Source organism: Archocentrus centrarchus, unplaced genomic scaffold, assembly GCF_007364275.1.
Source record: "Archocentrus centrarchus isolate MPI-CPG fArcCen1 unplaced genomic scaffold, fArcCen1 scaffold_26_ctg1, whole genome shotgun sequence".
In the NCBI taxonomy this organism is placed as follows: Eukaryota; Metazoa; Chordata; class Actinopteri; order Cichliformes; family Cichlidae; genus Archocentrus; species Archocentrus centrarchus.
Window position 1 is genome coordinate 6,853,631 of NW_022060256.1, and position 21,311 is coordinate 6,874,941.

At 44.8% G+C, this 21,311-nt stretch overlaps 2 protein-coding genes across 3 annotated transcripts; one reads left to right on the forward strand and one right to left on the reverse strand.

The window, feature by feature from the left end:
- Nucleotides 1-794: 794 nt before the first annotated feature.
- rnf215 (ring finger protein 215) lies at nt 795-8,981 on the forward strand. The gene is made up of 10 exons (XM_030723484.1): nt 795-1,142; nt 1,430-1,582; nt 1,774-1,845; nt 2,337-2,422; nt 2,896-2,950; nt 3,053-3,157; nt 3,421-3,537; nt 5,928-6,071; nt 6,251-6,353; nt 6,566-8,981. Exons 1-10 carry the CDS (start codon nt 909-911, stop codon nt 6,586-6,588), a joined length of 1,092 nt encoding a protein of 363 aa, XP_030579344.1. The 5' UTR covers nt 795-908; the 3' UTR covers nt 6,589-8,981.
- On the reverse strand, nt 8,404-18,868 carry ascc2 (activating signal cointegrator 1 complex subunit 2). Of its 2 annotated transcripts, none has more exons than XM_030723482.1 (19): nt 18,740-18,868; nt 17,115-17,221; nt 16,855-17,013; nt 16,291-16,464; nt 16,067-16,196; nt 15,926-15,993; nt 15,696-15,809; nt 14,801-14,913; nt 14,648-14,722; nt 14,452-14,556; nt 14,314-14,382; nt 14,132-14,206; nt 13,145-13,394; nt 12,593-12,789; nt 11,138-11,257; nt 10,707-10,931; nt 10,533-10,620; nt 9,834-9,925; nt 8,404-9,519 (listed from the first exon to the last, which is right to left on the reverse strand). In XM_030723482.1, exons 2-19 carry the CDS (start codon nt 17,196-17,198, stop codon nt 9,348-9,350), a joined length of 2,310 nt encoding a protein of 769 aa, XP_030579342.1. In that variant the 5' UTR covers nt 17,199-17,221; nt 18,740-18,868; the 3' UTR covers nt 8,404-9,347. The 2 variants fall into 2 exon arrangements, with proteins under 2 accessions (XP_030579342.1, XP_030579343.1); XM_030723483.1 differs by having other exon boundaries at nt 17,115-17,234; nt 18,740-18,850.
- Between the last annotated feature and the right edge of the window lie 2,443 nt (nt 18,869-21,311).

Sequence of the window (21,311 nt, forward strand, 5' to 3'; positions counted from 1 at the left end):
CTGTATAGTTCAACACATTTTTCGCCAATAAATTATCAAACCTGTCAGTTAAATATAAAGAGCAACATCATCGTCATCATTCACAAGACCTTACACTAAGAAATGTAAGCCTTTAAACATTTAATAGCGGGTGCTGCACGCCCCGCCTTTGAGTAAGTCATCACCCAGACGTATAGTAGACGATCTTTGACAAGTATTTTGCACATGCGCACATGAAATAAGCGTTAATTTTTTTCTTCTTCGGCATTTAATGCCATTACCTAAGCAGATACGCTTTATGAAATTATTCTTAACTGTGTGCTGTTAGTAGTTTTAATGAGAGATTTGATATACTATACTGAACGGGTTAAAAGTTCTTGAGTTTTGCTTTTAGAGCGTATTCAAAGAAAAAGAAAGTTAGTTATATGAATGTGGTCTTAGGGAACTTCAGCTGCGGGGCGCTTTAAAGCGAAGAAGGAAGTGCGGGGCTCTCCTTCTCTCGGTATTTTTACTCTTCGTCGCTCAGCAGCTGTTCGCTGGAGCGAAAATACTGAGTCATGTGGTGAAGCTGAGCCCTTCTTAATAAATATAACATATTAATAGCTGAATTGCAGTTTTAGTTTTGGGGTCACATTGGAAACAAGAGTTCAGCCTTTGTTGTGTAATCGTGGTTTTTATGCTGTGTGTGCTGCATTTTGTATGTTATACATTTTACAGAATAAATTAAATCACATCAGTGAGTGATATAATCTATGTCTTATACAAGATGATGATCATCCCGCCGTTTCCGGCCGAAGCCGGAAGCTGTTTCTCTTGTTTACATTCTCCGGCGCTGTGAGTTAACTGGCGAAGCGATGTATGACAGCTGATTAGATTCGTGTATTTATTACTTGTTTCGGCCGTATTTCCTCTGCGTTGTTTTGGGGGTCATGGCTTCACCTCGCTGGTGCGGCCTCTGGGTGTCGTTACCGCTCCTGCTGCTGCCGCGGTGGCCGGAGCTGCTGGCGGCCGCGGAGCAGGTTGCTCTTGTAGAGGTTTTCTTGGAGCAGCGGCCCGGTGTGAGCGACCTGCTTCAGGGGGAGGTGGTGGAGTCCAGCAGGGGCGGCGGGAGCTCCGAGCAGCGAGACGAGGAGCGAGAGGAGCTGGAGGGAGACCTGGTCCTGGTGAGTCGGCCTTAGGGGGTCAAAGCTGCTCGGTTCTTGTCCTGGACCTTTAATCAAGTGGTAAATGTGGGTGAAACGACCCCAAGGGAGACTATGAGAGAGCGCAAAAGCTGCTTTTTGTGCTCAAAACAAAATACAAGGTTAAAGGTGATTTTTGGTCTGTGTTTGCATAATCAAGTTAAATATATGTTTCTGTAGTGTATGTAGAGCAAAGTTTTTCCTGCATAGAGGACTTGTTAGTGCCCTCCGAACAGGTCTTAGCCTGCTTCCATGCCCTTTGTCTCCAGGTTCGAGATGAGGTGACGCAGGTGGGTGAAGGAAAAGGTGAGGCTGACATCAAAAAGCAGGAGCCGTGGATTGGGGTGGTGCCCGTGGAGATGGATGAAAGCAAAGCCTCGACTGGGAACCAGGAGTCCTTTGCTGATGCTGTGGTTAATAAAGTGAGTAATGTTTTTAGTCCACTGCTTATTTTCTGATGAAATAATAATTTCTGCTGCACTGCCTGCTTCTAGAAACTTTCCACATGTTCCAGATTGCCTGTAGATGTGACTGTCAGTTGTCATGTGATCAGTCAGTGGAAGTATTTTAGTTTAAAAACCTGAAGTGTAACATTGATTTCTCTCTGTTCAAGATGAAGCGAGCGTTGGTCCTCGGAGCTTCGGCGCTGATTATTCTGGCTCTCAACCAAAACACAGTCAGTGAGGTAAAAATTCAGAAAGGAAGGCACATGGTAGCAGTAGGACATGTCTGCAGTTGATATGGGTCTTATTTCTCCACCTTTTATATCATAACTTGAGTGAGATCCCATTCTTAACCCAAAGGGTTTGAATGAATCTGCAAACCCTTTGCAGCTCTAACGGCTTCAGGTCTTCTGGGAAGGCTTTCCATAAGGTTTAGGAGTGTTTATGGCACTGGTGTTTTTATTTTCTTAGATGAGACAAACATTGTATCGGACTTATTTTAAGAGACACCGTCATACATGAAAACATGCAGAAATCATTAAATCTTTCTCATATTTCTCTCGAGGATGCTACCCTCAGTTCACATTAACTGCGTCTTAGCACCCCTCCAACTTGAAGCATAATGCCACAAGTGTGTTTACATTCGCACGATCCCATATTGATTCACAGAATTTCATTGCAAACGATTTTGTGCAGCTTGATTAATTTCCTAATCCTGCTTTTCTGTTTATAGATGGATTTGTCTCAGGTGCTGTCCAAGCCCATCATTGTGATCCAGACATCAGAAAATGTGACCAAGCTGATTGGAGTTCTGCTCAGGTACGCGGCGCCTTATCATCACAGCTGCATGTAAGAGTCACAAAGCTGTAGGTGGAACCTGCGCGTGCGTCAGATCGTCTGCACAGTTTTTTTTGTCAGTACCAGCCCTGCATGGGTTCACTGAGCAGCTGTAACAGTAGCAACATACAGCTGTAGCATGTTTTCTAGAGTTAAATGATAAACTTGCCCTAAAATTGTATTTCAGGGTTAATTTAACCTTGTGTGCAGTAAACTCAGATTCAGCTCACAGGGTTTCAGATGGATCGGGGGTGTCACACTCAGGTTCACTAAGGGCCACGCTGAGAAAGGGCCGAACATTTACAATTTGCTGACAGGCTAAAATTCACGTCTTATATGGTAACAATTTGTCACAATAGCAGCATCCTACAAAAGCAGAACCAAATTCCAAACGGAGGATTGGAAGGTGACCGATGATTTTACTGGGGCCTAAACATCCGCTGACCTCTTCACAGGGGCCTTCGGGCGACGGCAAAAATCACATACAAGACGATCCTGCAGGACAACCTGGTGAGCTCCACACCTATCTCAGTTCTTAGCATCCTGCAGTGGTGAGTGAACAGATGACAGGCTGAGCTGACAGTGAGCGCATGCTGCTGTGTGTTCGGGCAGGGAGCCACGCTCACGCTGTGGTCCAGCTGCGGCCGGTCGAGAGGCGGTCGCTACGGGGAGTGGCAGGGGGTCATCTGCACAGGAGAGACCAACTCTCAGGTCCAGGTGGGGAAAAATAACATCATCAGTGTCTGCTTTTAAGCTGCTGCACCGGAGCTGAGTGAGTAATGTGTTAGCTGGATCAGGTCTGACAAGGGAAAACCTGTGATGGTGAAGGGAGCTTATTAGATCTCAGAGTTCCTGTTTCTCCAAATAATCCATTTAGACATAACAGTATGAAAATTCAGGATTAAGAAAATAAGGTCATTTTTCTGGAGGACTTTTCTTGTTTGTGGTGTAAAAGAAGCAGTGTTGTTGCTACTTCACAGAAGTACCTGCAGCAGCTGTGGGACACCGTCCTCCTGGTGGCTCTGATCCTCAGCACGGGAGTCATCGTTCAGGCGCGCTGGCAGTACCAAGGCCACCAGCTGAACGACGACTTGGAGGTACGCTCTCCGTGCATCCGATGGTGCCAAAGGTTATTCTTTAAACTCCACTTGTTTCTGGACTTCAGTAGAGTAGCTTCGTATGACTTACAGTTTAAAATTATCCTTATTAAACTTGGCTTTGATACAGCCAATCAGAAACAAGCTGAGTGTGGGAATATGCAGAGTCTCTGGAGCTTGAAAAAGGCGACTGGACTTCTTTTTGTTTCTTGAAGACGTTTCACCTCTCATCCGAAAGGCTTCTTCAGTTCTCAACCAAATGGTGGAGAGACCCAGGTATTTAAACCCCTGTGGGCGTAGTCCCCTGAAGGTGGTTATGACCCTCTATTGATCATGTGTGTGAACACATGTGCCCAGGTGTGAAGGGGGCGTGGGTCATATTTAATCAGTGGTTTCAGTTGAAACCAATTTAGGACTCCGCTCCATTGTTTCCTGTGGCCTATTGAGGTCACTGGAACAAAGGTGTGAATGGGGGTTGAGACGTCTGGGAAGGGAGCTCAGGACAGCACTGTAAGCGGGGGAAAGTTGGTGACGTAATCCACCTCCTCTGTTCAATGATGGTCGTTCACAGTGGACGTAGATGGCTTCTTTCACTCCTCTTTCAAACCATCTGTTTTCCCTGTCCAAAATGTGAACATTGGCATCCTCAAAAGAGTGCCCTTTTTCCTTCAGATGCAGATGTACTGCTGAATCTTGTCCTGTCGAGGTGGCTCTTCTATGTTGTGCCATTCGTTTGTGAAGAGGCTGTTTGGTTTCACCAATGTAGAGGTCCGAGCACTCTTCACTGCACTGAACAGCATACACTACATCGCTGATCTTGTGTTTGGCGGGTTTGTCCTTGGGATGAACCAGTTTTTGTCTTAGGGTGTGACTTGGTTTGAAGTATACTGAGATGTCATGCTTGGAGAAAATTCTTCTGAGTTTCTCTGACAAGCCTGACACATATGGGATGACAATGTTGTTCCTCTTGTCCTTCCTATTCTCTGTAGTTTGTGTTTGGCCTTCATTCCTGTGCATCTTAGCTGATTTGATGAAGGCCCAGTTGGGGTAACCACATGTTTTGAGGGCTTTCTTAATGTGTGTGTGTTCCTTATGCTTCCCTTCTGCCTTAGAGGGAACACTTTCCGCACGGTGTTGTAGGGTCCTGATCACCCCAAGTTTGTGTTCCAGAGGGTGGTGGGAGTCAAAGAGGAGATACTGGTCTGTGTGTGTGGGCTTCCGGTAAACTTCAATGTTGAGGCTTCCATCTTCCTCGATAAGCACCGCACAGTCCAGGAATGGTAACTTGTTATCTCTGGTGTCCTCCCTGGTAAAACGTATGTATTTATCCACTGAGTTAATGTGACGAGTGAAGGGCCTTCATCAAATCAGCTAAGATGCACAGGAATGAAGGCCAAACACAAACTACAGAGAATAGGAAGGACAAGAGGAACAACATTGTCATCCCATATGTGTCAGGCTTGTCAGAGAAACTCAGAAGAATTTTCTCCAAGCATGACATCCCAGTATACTTCAAACCAAGTCACACCCTAAGACAAAAACTGGTTCATCCCAAGGACAAACCCGCCAAACACAAGATCAGCGATGTAGTGTATGCTGTTCAGTGCAGTGAAGCGTGCTCGGACCTCTACATTGGTGAAACCAAACAGCCTCTTCACAAACGAATGGCACAACATAGAAGAGCCACCTCGACAGGACAAGATTCAGCAGTACATCTGCATCTGAAGGAAAAAGGGCACTCTTTTGAGGATGCCAATGTTCACATTTTGGACAGGGAAAACAGATGGTTTGAAAGAGGAGTGAAAGAAGCCATCTATGTCCACTGTGAACGACCATCATTGAACAGAGGAGGTGGATTACGTCACCAACTTTCCCCCGCTTACAGTGCTGTCCTGAGCTCCCTTCCCAGACGTCTCAACCCCCATTCACACCTTTGTTCCAGTGACCTCAATAGGCCACAGGAAACAATGGAGCGGAGTCCTAAATTGGTTTCAACTGAAACCACTGATTAAATATGACCCACGCCCCCTTCACACCTGGGCACATGTGTTCACACACATGATCAATAGAGGGTCATAACCACCTTCAGGGGACTACGCCCACAGGGGTTTAAATACCTGGGTCTCTCCACCATTTGGTTGAGAACTGAAGAAGCCTTTCGGATGAGAGGTGAAACGTCTTCAAGAAACAAAAAGAAGTCCAGTCGCCTTTTTCAAGCTCCAGAGACTACTATGACCTGGATGACTGAGAATCTACACAGACAATATGCAGAGTGCATGTTTGATGTCTGTGAGGAGAACCTGTCCTTTAAGTCTCTCTCATGTGCAGTCTCCAGCACACAAAAGAAAATCAAAAGTACGTGAGATGTTCTGCTGGGTTGTGTTTTTCAGCTCCTTCCTAAACAGGATGTTCTGAAGAGGATGTCATCCCTGAAGACCAAACGGTACCGTCAGCCCAAACCCTGGTGTGACCCGTCACAGCTGGCAGAGGCGGATAACTGCGCCGTCTGTTTGGAGCCATTTAACAACAACCAGGTCAGCCGACACAGACCCACACCAACACTCTGTTTAATTCAAGAAGAGGGGAGCGACCTAATAATATGAGAATAAACACTCTTTGCTTTTTGGCTCATTTCAGAATTTACATAAATAAACCCTTAAATAAACAGCAGGTCGGCTGTAATGATGTATAAAATCTGTGTTGTTGTCATCAGTGTCTGCGGGTGCTGCCGTGTCTTCACGAGTATCACAGAGACTGTGTCGACCCCTGGCTGCTGCTGCAGCACACCTGTCCTCTGTGCAAGCGCAGCATCCTCAGTGAGTACACACACACACACACACAGCTCTATCATTGGTTTGTCAAGGCCTAAATCAATATTTTTATAACTACAGTGCTATTTCTGTTAAAATAAATGCACTGGTAATTGTTTCTTTAAAATATCTTTAAAAAAATGTCCTCAGAAAATAAGTCTGTTCATTTTCAGTTCCTGGACTGAAACGTCTCTGAATCTTTTCCTTTCGCTCTCCAGGCAGCGTCTGCAAAGACAGTTAACAGTCGTTTCACCTGTCGCCACCGCTGCATCAGCTCGGGGAATCGGCTCACATCTCGACCTCAGTGACACTCCAGTAGCTTTTTTTTGTTGTTGTTGTTGAAGTGACAGCAACACTTCCTCCTTCCAGCTGTGGATCTGGGAGCATAAACTTGTTACAGCATCTGACGGCCATCAGATTTTAACCTGTGCGACGTACCTGGTAATACTATGAAGTACCCCACTGGTCGTATTGTATGTGAACAGAACTTCTTGAGATCTTGTTACTGTACAACTTTGTGTGCAAACAGCAGCAGCACAAATGTGATTTTTTTTTTGGGGGGGGGGGATAAAAACTGACAACCTCAGTATCTGAGTCAGCTGCTGGTGCAAAGACGTTCACGCTTTTAAGTTTTTAGTGTCGATGTACTGATCACAGGGTTCACTTTAGGTCAAAATGATGTCAATAACCAACAACCAGAGAGGACTGAAAGTTTTAAAAAGTCCACTTTGATACTTTGCAGTTCAGTGGTAGTTGTAGAGCTTCAGTAGTCAGTGTGTGCCAGCTGGTAACATGTAGGAAAAAACGTCCTTAACACTCCTTACAACTTAACAGCAAAGCAGTGAAAACTGCTTTGTATGCATCAGTAGCCAGTTTACTTTCAGCTGTAGGATTAGTGATAATGATGATGATGATGTTAAACAGGTAGGTGAAGGATTTGGGGCCCATTTTTGAAAGCCTGTAAAAAGTAGCCTCACAGCTATTAGTTTTCTTTAATAGATCTCAGATCTGCTGCAGTGTAATTCCAGCTGTTATTTTCCATTTAAAAGAATTATCTTTGGCAAATTTATTTTATTTTTTTTTTTAAACAAGCAACAGGCAACTTCCAACACAACTTTCATATACAGCCTGTGCTCCAACCAGAACCTGCAACAGGTGGAAAACTCGCTCATGCGTTCATACACCAGGTTAACTGAGGCAGCAGAACAAGAACAGCCTGGAGTCTGTCCATGGACTCACTGCAGAGGAATCTGAATGAAACAGAGGACCGCCACAACTTCCTGAAGCAGAGAAACACAAAACAGGATCAGAGGCTGGGACAGGTCAGGGTTAGCTGGTTAGCAGTGCATAAACTTACAGAATCACATGTAGCACATTCAAGCGTGGATCTCTCTATGCATCTGTCCCACCTGACACAGGGAAAAAGGCAGGTACACCTTGAACAGGTCAGTCTATCACAGGGCTAATACAGAGACAACCACACCTACGACCAATAAGAATGAACAATTAGCCCGACGTGCATATTTTGGACTGTGACAGGAGACTGTACGGCTGCATCTTCGCTTTCCCATCAGCCCCTAGTCTTCCTCTGGCAGTGCCAGCCTCCCTGATCCTGGATCTGCTGGAGATTGATCTCTATTAAAAGGGAGTTCTTCCCTCCCACTGTCGCCAGATGCTGCTCATAGGAGGGCATCTGATTACCTAACAGTATATATAAATAAAACTGAATTGAATGTGCTGCACATCAGATTGCAACTTTTTTACATTTTAGATTATGACCCAAGATTATCATGCTAATTAATGAAGTTCAGAGGCGCTGACAGGCAGATTTTATTATGTTTGAACAGAGTCAGGTTAGCTGTTTGTTCCTGCGGTCGCTGTAAATGGAGTAAAAATGCCAAACAGAAGATGTATCCAAACTGTAGGTTTAAATAAAGATTGCCCAGTGCTCAAGCACAGGAAAAAACAGTGTACTTACCAAAGTAAAAGAAATAATTAGCACCATTCAACACGACTGAAGCAAAAGGAGAAATGAAACCCTAATGCATTTCCTTTCTTTGACAGTGACCACAAACTCAGAAGTATGTTAAAAACATAGTTTTATTGTATTTTGTGATTTTTTTTTTTTTTTTTTTCTCTGCAATGTCAACTCCAAAAAAGCATTTTTGTGTGCCGATATTGTTACAAAAAGCTCCGACAGCTTCATAGAAAATATTGTGTGCATGGCAGCATGTAGGAGGTTTCCCCACAGCTCGAGGACCTTCCTTACAGAAAGTGCTTCCAAACACAAACATCAGCATCATTGTGATCCTTTTTTTGTTTTTTGTTTTTAAAGTCTGGACAGCAGTAATGTGGACTGGGTAGATGACGTTACATGCGTGCAAGCAGCTTTTGCACATGCTCAAACAGGATGAGTTGGTGCAGTCCGCCGCTGCTGTTCAGACTTGATCTCCAGGTCAGTAATTGTTCTTCCAGCTACAGAAGGAAGTCCCAAACCCCGAACGTCTCCTCCTTTCACTCCTATGTAGTCTGTTTGTTGATGATGATGTCAAAGAGTGCTTGAGTGTTTGATCACTCTGGATCTTAATAATAAAATGATTTGTTACATGGCAAAAATAAACATGTTAATCTTTATCCCTAGTCCTTTGCTCATGCTCAGGTTGATTTTTAATGAGCTGTAGAATCCGTTGGGCCAAAGGACACACTGTCCTTTAGGCTCAGATCCATAACACACATGTTCAATCTCAAACAGTTCAGTAAAGCTTGTTGGCAACTTTTAATCAAAGAAAAGGCCAAAATACAGCTTTACCAAAATCATTCTGTAAACTAATGAAAGCCTTCAACAACATCTAAAACGTGTGGTGGCTTTCACAGTGACTTCAGGGCTGGAACATGAACAATCAACCCAGAACCACACCAGAACCCACATCCACTTTTCCCTCATCCTCCTTCCAGCCATCCCTCCTTTCTCCCATCAGCCTGCTGGGTTGGAGTCACAGGTCAGGAGGGGATCATGCCTTTGTTCCTCTTGCGGTCAGCCATGGTGCGCCGGTTGTGGTTGGCTACCCGGCTCTTGTTGGCCTCTTTCTTTCGCCGGTCCAGTAACGTCTCAGCAGTTTGGCCTTGTCCTTTGGGTCGGCCGGCCACGTTACTGGAACGCTCTGGCCGGAAGCTGCAAGAGACAGAAGGGAAGACGGCAGAGGTGTGAGTGCAGGGTTGGAGAGTTTCTATTTTTTATATCAAAAACTGAAGCACAAGAAACTGGAACAATTTGCTCATTTTTGAGCATAATGTAAGTGTTTGCTGTTCCATTCAGTTTTTATCATTAGAAGTAGAGTCGAGTACCAAAAATCTAAAGAGGAAAATTAAAATCATGCATGTCAGAGGGCTTTGCGCTCTCAGTCATCTAATCAGACAATAAATATCTAAGATGAAAAACATCTTGGACAAAACGCCAGCTAAGCAGAGCCTGAGCATCATCTTTACTTCTTCCTCTGCTGCGCAGCTGCTCTTCGGGCCTCGGCTCTCTCCCTCAGCACAGCCGGGTCCTGCACAAACTGGTCCCTGTTTACAGCACTCTGAAATAAAATGCAGTCGCAAAAGGAAGTCAGTGACAAAACAGCAACCATTTTAAAGGATTTTATACAGAGGTACAATCAGACACAGGTGCGTGTACGGGATTATGGAAATGCGATGGGACAAAGTTAATCAGTTCTGGGCTATCATGTAAACTTGTATTTTGGTAACATGGTGAGAAATGATGTGTCAAAAGAGGACAGGTGTATGAAAATTTTGTTAGCGGCCTGGAGAAAGGCAATCACAAGAAAATGGTAAAAACCAGATCCACCAACACACGACGACGGGCTCAAAACTGAAGGACGTTACAGAGCAGCTGACTCAGGAAAAGGACTCAAGAAACGATACATAGAAACGAACTGAAGAGCTAAGGCATGCTCTCGTGTTAATTATTATTTATGTATTTGTTTCAGAGTTATTTTATTGATTGTATAAAGAAAGAAAAAAACGATAGAAAGTATCAAAAATGTGGACAGACTTCCCGCCTCCATAAATAAAGAGTTTAAGACTGCAGCAAAGCAAAAAATTCAACTGTGAGATTAACAAAACAGAACTTAAGTTCTGTTTGTATTACATTAAAGATTTAAAGTCCAAACAAACCATCAGTACCTGTGAAGCATCTTCCTCTTCATCATCTTCACCTTCCTCCTCCTCCTCTTTGTTTCCCTTCCTCAGTACCTGCGGGACCGTGAACGGCCTGCCGGGAAACAGAAATTATTTGATGCTTTTGAATCTTCTGCCTCACTGTCTCCACCCCGTAATGATCAGTGGCACCAAAGATACCTTCTGCTCAGTAAACTGTCTCCATCCAGGTCGTTAGCGCCCACTTGGTTCATGTCGTAGGTGTCATCGTACTCGTCGTCATAGTCGTCCAGCTCGTACATCGTCGTGGATTCTCCAGGTTCGATGATGACCTCGTCCACCACCGTCTCGTACGCGTGATAACGAGCTTTCTGCTCCGCCACGTGCCGCTTGTCGTTCAGCATCTCCCGAACGTTCTCACCTTTCCTGCAGGAAAACAAACGAGACGTCGCCACCGGTTTTTCACCGTCTTTAAATCCACGCAGAGTGCGAGTTACCAGCCAAACAGCCAGAAATAAAAGCAGCATGGACGTGAACGTCTGGACTCACGCCGTGCTAGATTTATCGCCTCGACCTTGATGCTCACTCAAAATTTTAATTTCTTCAGTGATTTTCTCGATGCGTGCTTTTACCTCCTGCCCTTCCAGATGCGGGACATGTCCACCTGGTCTCTGTGGAAGACGTCAAACTCGTCACCATCAAACACGTTGGATCTGCTGTTCAGAACAGCTGGAAGCTCCTCCTTCACTGGCCTAAAATGCAGAAGAACAAATATGACTATATACAGTAGCATATAACTGCACTGGTCTAAAAATGATCAACACAATCCATATTGAATATGTACACTTTTGTACTCTCTGGTCAAATAAAACTATAAAACCACTGAAGACACACCGCAGATCCAAATCTCAGACTTAGGAGCCCCAAATATCCAAAGTGCTGACGAAACAAAAACATGAGCAAAACATCTCAATGCCGTCTCGTCCTGCTGCCCTTCGAAGTGTTGCTCTGCATTAGATTTTGTTCAAGTTAATGTGTTCTTTAGGCACACTGTACCTACACCTGAGAACGACGACTCTGTTTTTACCTGCATTCAGACTCAGTTTCCCCGCCTATAACACAGATCAGTCCAAATGCAAAAACCGGTAAACCTGCCGAGCTGTTCATGGGGTGAATTCTTTTATAACTCATCCACCTGGATGACACAGACAGCTGGACCCAATCAGCATCTGCTTGCACCCAAACACTTTCTGGATAAAGTTTGATGTTTGTACTACAAAACAATCATTTCTGCATGTGTCAAAGGCACGTTTATCTCCCATTCTCCCTCATTCTCCCTGGGTGTTCGACGTGATTCAGATCTGATGGCTGAAAGCTCAAATTAACTCATTGTTGTGTTTGCTTTGCGGCACGATGGTAATGGTAAACTGTGGCCATAACAGTCCAGAAGAATAATTTGCAGCATTCAAAACTCAACCACACACACCAAATTATATTTCCCTGCACTAGATTACCCCCACCAGCCTGAACTCTGGCAGGCTGGTTCACTTGTGAAGCAAACTAGCTGAAATGAACCTTCGCTAATGGGTAATTGTTATAATAATCAGTATTTTCACATCATAATGCAAACAAAAATCCTTCAGCGCATCCACTGCTGGTTTGTTTTACACAGGACAAGATCAAACTGAGGCTGTCTGCGTGCAGACAAACTGCCCGTTTAGTTTCTCCATCATCTTTAAAGATGGCAGATTCCCTGTAAGCACTGCTGCTGGTCACAGTAGCCCTCCACCTCTTTCTAACAGTGATCTGTGCAGCAACTACATTTATTTAAAGCTTTATATGGTAATTAATTCATTAATTATGCCATATTATTATAGATTAAGCAATTAGTATAGCATATAGTAAAAGAATTTAAATTAGCTTTTTGTGAGAAGCCTGATGCAGTTGATTGGGGGCCCAATCTATGTTATATTAGAGACAGGTGCATTAAGTCAGATCACCTGTACAAAAGTGAATCTTTGCAGCTTAAAAGGCAGCAGAACATAAATATCAGCATTATATGTAAATCCCCCAGCGTCTGGCGTCACCTTGGCATGGCTCGGTCCAGTTTGGCCAGGCTGGGAGCTAACCGGTCCTCCAGGATGTTGTTGATGACCAGCTCGGAGTTGTAGTCATACTCCTTCAGGCATTCCAGCAGGAAACCTTCACCCAAATCAGGAAGTAGGTCCCTGATGCACGACAGCAGGGACTCTAGCTCCGCCCCGCTCACTGGACACACTGCGCCCTGAAGCCACGCCAGAAACAAGAGAAACAACGTCAAAGGAAGGCTGTATTTGGACTCCGCTAGAGGCGCTTTGCATGATTCTGTGTGTTGGTGCACCCACTCAGTCCTTCCTCTGAAACAAGCCATTTTATTTCCTGCCTCTTTAAAGGCAACCATATTAAGGCTAACCACTCTCTATGACATCATACAGATCCAAGAATAGAAAAGGCACTCTGAAACTTAGTGCAGTCAAAGCCTAAAAGAAAAAAAAAAAAACACTCTGGACATGAATAACATGAGAGTCCACCATTTACAGGATATATATCTAAAACAAAAACATAAGGAAAATCACTGGGGTGTTATAATCACAGCTTACATTGTTTCCTTTTTGGGGGACATCCAGCATGGCCTCTGCTCCCCTTAGACTCTCTCCTTCTGCTGGCTCTCTGACCTCCTGAGGTTTAGAGCCAGACAAAGAGGAAGCAGCAGCACCAGCCGCTGCTCCCTGATTGGCCAACAACGATGAGGCGGCTTTAGTCTGAATCTGGCTCTGTGGTTTCCGCCGCCCCACGGTGTCCCAGGCACTTTCAACTCCCTGGAGCAAGTAGGACGTCCTGGTGTCATCACTGAGGGACAAAGGGTAGTTAAGGAGGGAAACTGCTGTCACTACAGGCTTTATCATCTAGTACTAAAACCTAAGTCCTTCATACTAACAGTCTGAACCATAAGAAGATTAAATACTGCTTTATTACAATGTAGGACGTCATATATTTCTTTTAATTATGAGTCAAAATGTCTAAATCTAAAGTTTCACCACTGTGAAAGTGTTCCTGTCATCGCCTCTGTAATAAGAAACCAGACACTGCAGTATCTGCACGGGTCCTGGGCTCAAACTTCCTGCTCAGTTCAAAGTTTAAAGATGGGCCCGTCATACTAACTGCAAATTCTAAACTGGCCATAGGTGTGTCTCTCTGTGCTGGACAGGTGACCTTTCAGGTGTTCCCTGCCTCTCAGCCCATTGCAGATGGGATAACCTTCGGCCAGATGGATAGATGGTCTGAGATCCCCCATTTAGCACCATTCAGCACTTCTTTAACCGTGCAGTGCTGATTGCACGCAGTGACTGTATTACTAGCTGAGTTGTTCCATTACACGTGAACAGCCTCAACACAGTTCATGGAGGGAGCTAACAGCAAAGGCTCTGCAGTTTGGAGGTATTTCATGTTTGCTACAGCAGCAGCTTTTCTCTGCAAGTCTGAAAGCGCTGGTCTCCTGTAGTTACACCGCTTTCATCAGAGCTTCCAGGCTGCTGTTAGTCGTAACAGCCTCCATAAATGTCTTGCTGTAAAGCGGCTAAGGATACATGACAGGAAGGGCCTGCTGTAGGAGGCTGACGTCATCTGCAACGGGGAACTGCTCATCGTAATCTGTCAAGAACCTGAAAGGTATATGAGAGAGAGAGAGAGAGAGAGATACTACATTTAGTTTTAATTGGGAGATTTGATTGATAGAGCCTGTTCTCACTTTGGAAAGCACAAATCTCACCTTTTCTCAGGTAAAAACGATGTGAAATATTGTAGCAGTTCCTCTGCAAATGTTTGCATGTTTTCTCTCCTGCAAGGAAAATAAGTTTAATGTGTGTGTCTGTTTTAACGTGTAACGCTGAGAGTATGGGCGTCTCACCCCTCCAGGATCGGCTGTAGGCAGGCGTGGTGCAGCAGCAGGTGAACCGTTTCCACCATCTTACGACAGGAATGAGACAGCCTCTTCCACAAGTCTTCCTGAAGGCTATAAGAAGGTTTGTCATCGCTCAGGTCTCAAACATTTCCCTGCATTCCTGTTTTTTTTTTTTTTTTTCCTTTTCGAAGCAGATGCTCACCCTTTATCATCAAAGTTTCTCTTTCGGATTGCCTTCTCGAGGTCAGGCACAGCGGTCTCGTAAAACGAGGTCAGACTGCCAGCAGAGAAAACCCAAAGATCAGGGAGAGGTTTTATGGAGGTACGACTCTCGGTGAACTTTCAGAGTACCTACCTGCTGAGGAAGCCGCGGGACTGGAAGCTAGTGCAGGCTGCAGGGAAGATGTCCAGGAAGACATGGATGGTGGTGGTTGAGTCGCACAGGTACAAGATTATATCCAACAGTTCCTAGGAGAGAAATTATAACAGCCACTTACACCACCAAGATATAGGCCGCCCTTCTTGGAATGACCAGGCAAAAATCTTAAAGATTGTTCCTATAATAAAGCTCCATAGTTAGTACACTAAAGGTGATGGCACGGCTCATATACAGACTTTACAGCAAGCTTGCTTTTAGATGGGAGAAATCTGCTGGGTGAAGAAAAAAGGTTCTGATTCTGCAGGAGAGATTTATTTGAAATGATCAAAGAGCTGCTGGGAGACCTGCAGGTGAGACCAAACCAGTGAAAGCAAAAGCTGATTCTAACCTCAATGCCTTTTCTTACACTTTGATTGTCCACAAATTATAGTTAATAACTGAGGGAAGTGAGCCTGTTTTATTAAGGAGAAATGCTTCGATGCTTCCTTTACACCTCCTTGAACAGAGAATACACCGGACCAGCCTTTATGAAAGGGATGGAGATGGTTTTATCCCACAGTTCAGTGATGAACCATCACACTGTTTATTAATACGACCGGCACTTTATACATAAATGAATGAGAACACTTGGACAGATGATCTGAGATCCCATATTTAACACTTTGAGGTCACTGGAATGTAGATAAAATTTCATCAGTGACGCTAACAGTGCCTGTAACTGATGACTTTGTCTTATACAATGAACATGTAGTTTACAAAGAAGAACAATAAATGTTAAGCTCAAAAGATTAACATCATAAATTAACATACATGAGCAAACAAGTGCAGCAGGCTACTGGATACGACCTGGAAAGGAAAGCGTCTGACTGACCTGCTGGCTCATGGTCATGGCAGTGGGTTTTTTGTGTGCGTTCAGCTTCATTGGCTCCACCGCGGTGGCTCCTTCGCACTGGAGACCGCACTTCTCCAGGATCGTGTCAAATACCTGAAGTTCATGAAGTAAAAAGAATTGTAAAAAGAATTATTACAGCACATTAAAATTATTATCTCATTTGGACATTTTACAGTGAAAATTTAAAATGCAAAAACGTGGGCGCTCACCTGTAACACAGTGGGCACCGTCTCATCCAGGTCACCGTAGTAGGACGGCTGCTGTGTAAAGATGTTCGCTGAAAGGACGTCATTTTGAAAGTCAGCAGAGTGCAACGACTGACAGAAAATATGATCTCATAAGCAGCTCACCTATCATCTTGTGCAGCAGCTGGCCGTTGCCCTTTCCAAAGAGCACGCACAGATCCAAAATTTTGGGAATGTCAAACAGAAAGTTCTCGTAGATAATTTCCCCAAACACAGCTGGGGTGAAGAAGTTTTCCTGCAGGAAGGTGGGGGGGGATTAAGGTTTCGTCCTGCAACACTTTACATCACCTCATTACTCCCTCCTGGGAGACCAGATTTGGTTCTCCTACCTTTGATTCTTTATGCGTGGCCATGCGGAGGAAGGTCAAGAAGACCAGCTTGTGGACAGAGCGCTGCATGTCAGCCACCGCCGGGGAGGAGGGCAGGGTGGCGAGGTCGAGGCCGCGGGGAGCGTGACGCAGGTATGAGTCTAAACACCGCTGCAAGGACTCATCAAACACCACCTGATGGTAAAGACAGGCCTCGTGACATCAGGAGGAGAACATTCCTCTAAATAACATCAGCACCTTTTCCTGCACGGCAGTCGATTCAAAACTGAATCTAAACTTTTCGGTTTCACCTCCAGAAGACGCGGCTGAATGAACAGACAAGAAAACGTGGCTCACGAGATGTTTGCAGTAACAGCATTAATATCTTACAGTTCTTGACCCTTTGGGACCTAAAGGTCTGTTGCTATAAGGCTCTGCACACTTTTGTGTGTCTTTCCCTCTTGATTGTGCTATTGTATATTTTCTTGGTTGCTGGTCATTGACTATTTTTGCATGTATTTACTGGAGTCCTGCAGAGGACAAGCTGCTGAGTTTTTTCTGCATAACACGTTAACAAGACTGTACCTGACACCAGAACTTGTCGTGAGGCAACGCGAGCAGCCACTCCAGGTCCTCTGTGATGAATCTGGCATGCTCTAAAAACTCCTCCACATCAGCTGGAGAGCCGTCTTCTGGAGGGGGCTTGTAAGGCACAAAACAGCGCTCCTCTGTCCTGTCGGGGTGCTGATGGGGGACAGAAAGCACAGGATAGGATTTGGGTCTGTACGAGAGTCAAACAGCTGTCAGAATGAAATATTTGTATAAAACCATCAGTGTTGACTCACCAGTGCAGGCAGCGTGCGCTCCTTTCCCAGAGGGCCAGGCTCAGTCACCTGCTGCATATCTAGTGGCACTCGAGCACAGGCCATGGCTGCTCCTCCTCTAGTTTCCTCTGATGGATCACCCCAACAACAAAATTGGACATTTTACTGGAGGTAGGTATATTAATATTATTAATACTTTTATAGTAACCTTCCTGGACTGTAACGTTTGTTCTGCTCTGCTGCCTCAGTGGACTTGGTGCAGCAGCACATCAACCAATTCTCCACTTGCTGTAGGTTCAGTTAGAGCAACAGAAGAACAAGGACTACCATCACAGTACAGGACAGTGGAGTCGGAGTCCATCAGAGGGAATGATGACTCATCTGAGAGGCAGCTGCTAACAGCAGCAGGAAGGGAAACACTGAAGAGGCAAAGCAGCAACTAAACTTTCAAAATAAAACATTTATATAATAGCCTCTTTAAACATGAACAGAATCTGTATTCTGCCATGCTGTCCTGAATTATCTGGTGCTTTCATCCAGCATCACTGTTTATACTGTGAGGGTTTTTTTCAGTTATTTTCTTGTATGTTTTGTTGTTTTCAGGTGCCAATCACGAACCACGTCAGTCACGCCACACACAGTTTGAACTGTTCACCTTCTGAACATACAGTGGATAAGTGACTCAACACAGAGTCCAACTATAAAACTAACATTACCAGGGTTCACTTCAAAAGTATCATGTCAGAACAACAAGAGAAACTATTTGACCATGTTGCTTCAACACCTAGTAACAGCCACTGAGCTTGTTTGAAAAGCAATAACATGCAATAAAAGGCCTCATATCTGTAAGGAGGCTGTTAATTAAACTCACTGTGTAAAGATGCCTGAGAGTCCAATAACATGACCCTCTCTCTGTGTGCGCAGCTCTAATTTAAAACAACTGTCTGTATTACAAGTTCACCGCAGCCATGACAGGCTTCTCTTATCATAACATCTGCAATCAGGCAATCACAAGAAGGTGGTTATCAGCTTGGTAAGTTAACCCAATCTGGCTACAAGCACAAGGAAAAAAGCAGGAATGAAGGTGCTTTTAAGTATTCATACTTCCCAAAGATGCTCATGAGGGAAACTTCAAACTTCCTATCCACGCACCGAGGTCTGAGGGATATTATAATGACCGTGACCTGCACCTGAGCAGGTTAGGTCTACTGCATGAGTTACCATGGCGATGTACCACACCTGGATTGCGCTGAAACACCAGGGTTAACCCTGAGGTTACCTTGCTGAGGTCCAGGGTACAGACTTCTGGTGGAAAACCAGACAGAAGCCACGTAGTTTCAGCCGGTCAGCTCAGCAGCGAGCTAACGGGAGAGCTGAAAACAGAGCAGAAAAACCTACAACAGCCTCCCCGGTTAGTCACCTTAAACTAGTAAAACCTCCAACCTGCTACCCTGGTCATGGCTGACAGCGGGCAGCTAAGTAGCTGAGGTGTGACCGATTACCAGCCGCGTGTACAGCTGAAGTTACCTGTTAGCTGTCAAGAGTTTAGCAGCGCAGCGATGAATGGACGCTGCGTTCCCGCAACGTGTCTAACCAGGACCGACATCAGATACCGCACCGGAAACGAGCTGAATAAGTCCGCTCACCTCTCAAAATCACTGTGTCCAGCTGTTCAGAGCCATCCCATCAGCGCCATCGAAGCAACTCCTAAGTTTCTGTTCCCAAATGTTTTCTAATTACCTGCGTCAGGCAGGAAGTGACGCTGGTTTGTTTTCCTTTAGTGTGACGCATGTGGCGCATAATCACTGTTTATGTCGCCCCCTGGTGGGCGCCAAGGAGCAAAGCAACGAAAATCAATCTGCTCTCTCCACACACACACACACGCACACACACACACACACACACACACACACACACACGCACACACACACACACACACACACACACACAGAGTATCAGGTGGGTGTGTCCAAACCTTTGACTGGTACTGTGCAAAAGTTTCTAGCCACACTGAATTTCTTTATATTTGATAGGAAAAATCAGAACTAGATTCGCAAATTTATTAAAATAAACAAACATCAATGCAAATACAGTATACAGGGCAAAAACAGAGTTTGTACAATTCTAACGAGCTTCAAAGTCAATACGTGGTATGATCACCTTTATGCTTCAACACAGCCTGAACTCTCTCAGGAAAGCTTTCCTGTAATTTCTTTTAAGTGCTCTTTGGGAATAGCTCTCCGGGCTTCTTCTTCTTCTTCTTCTTCTTGGGGTCCAGGAAAGTATTTAAAGGTGTCCGAATCCTGTAGGTGAAACAGGCAGCAAATTGAATATGTGCCACCGGCTACAGGGTGAGACATCCGTCACCTTGTATTCTTCTGATGCATCGTTAGCCCTCAGTTCTCCAGGCTTCCTGTAGAACATTCACAGCTCTCCTTTGGATGTTGGCTGCCTCTTGTTCTGTTCTGTGTCAAGATGATCCCACACTGCTTCAACAGTGTTGAGGTCTGGGCTCTGGGGGGGGCAAACCATGACTGGTAATTCCAGGTATGATTTTACTGCATTGGCAGTGTGTTTGTCATGCTAACTATACTACATTGCCAAAGTATCAACTCGTCTGTCTTCACACGTGTATGAACTTGAGTAACATCTTAATCCAGACGGTTTAATATGATTTGGGCCCACCCTTTGCACCTATAACAGCTTCAACTCTTCTGGGAAGGATTTCCAAAAAGTTTAGGAGTGTTTATGGGAATTTTTGACCATTCTTCCAGAAGCACATCTGTGAGGTCAGACACTGATGTTGGAGAAGAAGGCCTGGCTCACAGTCTCCACTCAGTTTGGGTCATCCCACAAAGTTGGGAGCATCAAATTGTCCCAAATGTCTTGTTATGCTGAGCCCAGCTCCTGAAAAACACCCCCACACCATAACCCCCCCACCCCCACCAAATGTTACACTTGGCACAATGCAGTCAGACAGGTACCGTTCCCCTGGCAACCACCAAACCCAGACTCCTCCCTCAGATTGGCAGATGGAGAAGTGTGATTCATCCCTCCAGAGAACACGTCTCCACTGCTCTAGAGTCCAGTGGCGGCGTGATTTACACCACTGCATCCAACGCTTTGCATTGAGCTTAGTGATGTAAGGCTTGGATGCAGCTGCCATGGAAACCCATTCCTTGAAGCTCTCTACACACTGTTACTGAGCTGATCTGAAGGCCACATGAAGGTTGGAGGTCTGTAGTGACTGACTCTGCAGAAAGTTGGTGACCTCTGTGAACTATGACCCTCAGCATCCACTGACCCCACTCTGTATTTTTACGTGACCCACCACTTTGTGGCTGAGCTGCTGTTGTTCCCAGTCACTTCCACACTAACAGCTGACTGTAGAACATTTAGCAGTGACTGGACTTGTTGCACAGGTATCATCCTATCACGGTACCACGCTGGGATTCACTGAGCTCCTGAGAGCGACCCATTCTTTGACTGATGTTTGTAGAAGCAATCTGCATGCCGGTTGGTTTATACACCTGTGGAAGTGGCTGAAACACATGGATTCAATGATCTGGATGGTGAGTGAATACTTTTGGCAGTATAGTTATACAGTTATTAAGGTATAAACCGTCTGGTTAGGGGACTTGATTGTTTACATTGCTCCTTGATGAGTCTCAAAGACCAAAGAAAACAAAATCAGGGTTTTTTTTTTCCTTTTCTTAAAATTAATGAATTTACATATGAAAATGTGTGTGTGTGTGTTTCTCCCTGTAACAGCCAGGACAGGCTTCATCCCCCTGTGATGTTGAATTGTAGGTTAAGAAAATAGATGCAGCGACTTTTATAAACACGAGACATATGAATCTAATAAGACTTAGAAATGTTTACTACATGTTCTGCTGTATTTCTTTCTCACATGATCGAGGGAAGTGAACAACTCAGTCCCAAGCAAACCCTCTGCTAGCAGTGTGTGTGTGTGTCTGTAATGTGAAGACACACAGCCAGATAAAACTGTTCTGATAAGTTTGGGAGTGTTTGTGTAATTTTTTGTTTAGCAGTTTGAAGAAGTGCGGCTTTGCAACTGTGAAAAACTGTAATATGGAAACTATAGTTTCATTGTGGTTTTCCTGTCAAAGGTTTCCTTCTTTCCCCCAAGAATGATCATGTTTAAGCTTCCTTCATCAGTACAGAGATGCAGCCTTAATCCATTCTGCCACAGTGCTT

What these genes read in the sequence shown, in the direction of transcription:
- ascc2 (XM_030723482.1), bottom strand. Translation starts at nt 17,198, where the DNA reads ATGGCCTGTGCTCGAGTGCCACTAGATATGCAGCAGGTGACTGAGCCT. An exon ending in GACAGTTTACTGAGCAGAAG is followed by an intron (nt 10,621 to 10,706) that starts GTATCTTTGGTG and finishes GTTTCCCGGCAG; the next exon opens with GCCGTTCACGGTCCCGCAGG. An exon ending in GCTGCGCAGCAGAGGAAGAA is followed by an intron (nt 9,520 to 9,833) that starts GTAAAGATGATG and finishes TGTCTCTTGCAG; the next exon opens with CTTCCGGCCAGAGCGTTCCA.
- rnf215 (XM_030723484.1), top strand. Translation starts at nt 909, where the DNA reads ATGGCTTCACCTCGCTGGTGCGGCCTCTGGGTGTCGTTACCGCTCCTG. An exon ending in TGGAGGGAGACCTGGTCCTG is followed by an intron (nt 1,143 to 1,429) that starts GTGAGTCGGCCT and finishes CTTTGTCTCCAG; the next exon opens with GTTCGAGATGAGGTGACGCA. An exon ending in AGCTGAACGACGACTTGGAG is followed by an intron (nt 3,538 to 5,927) that starts GTACGCTCTCCG and finishes TGTGTTTTTCAG; the next exon opens with CTCCTTCCTAAACAGGATGT.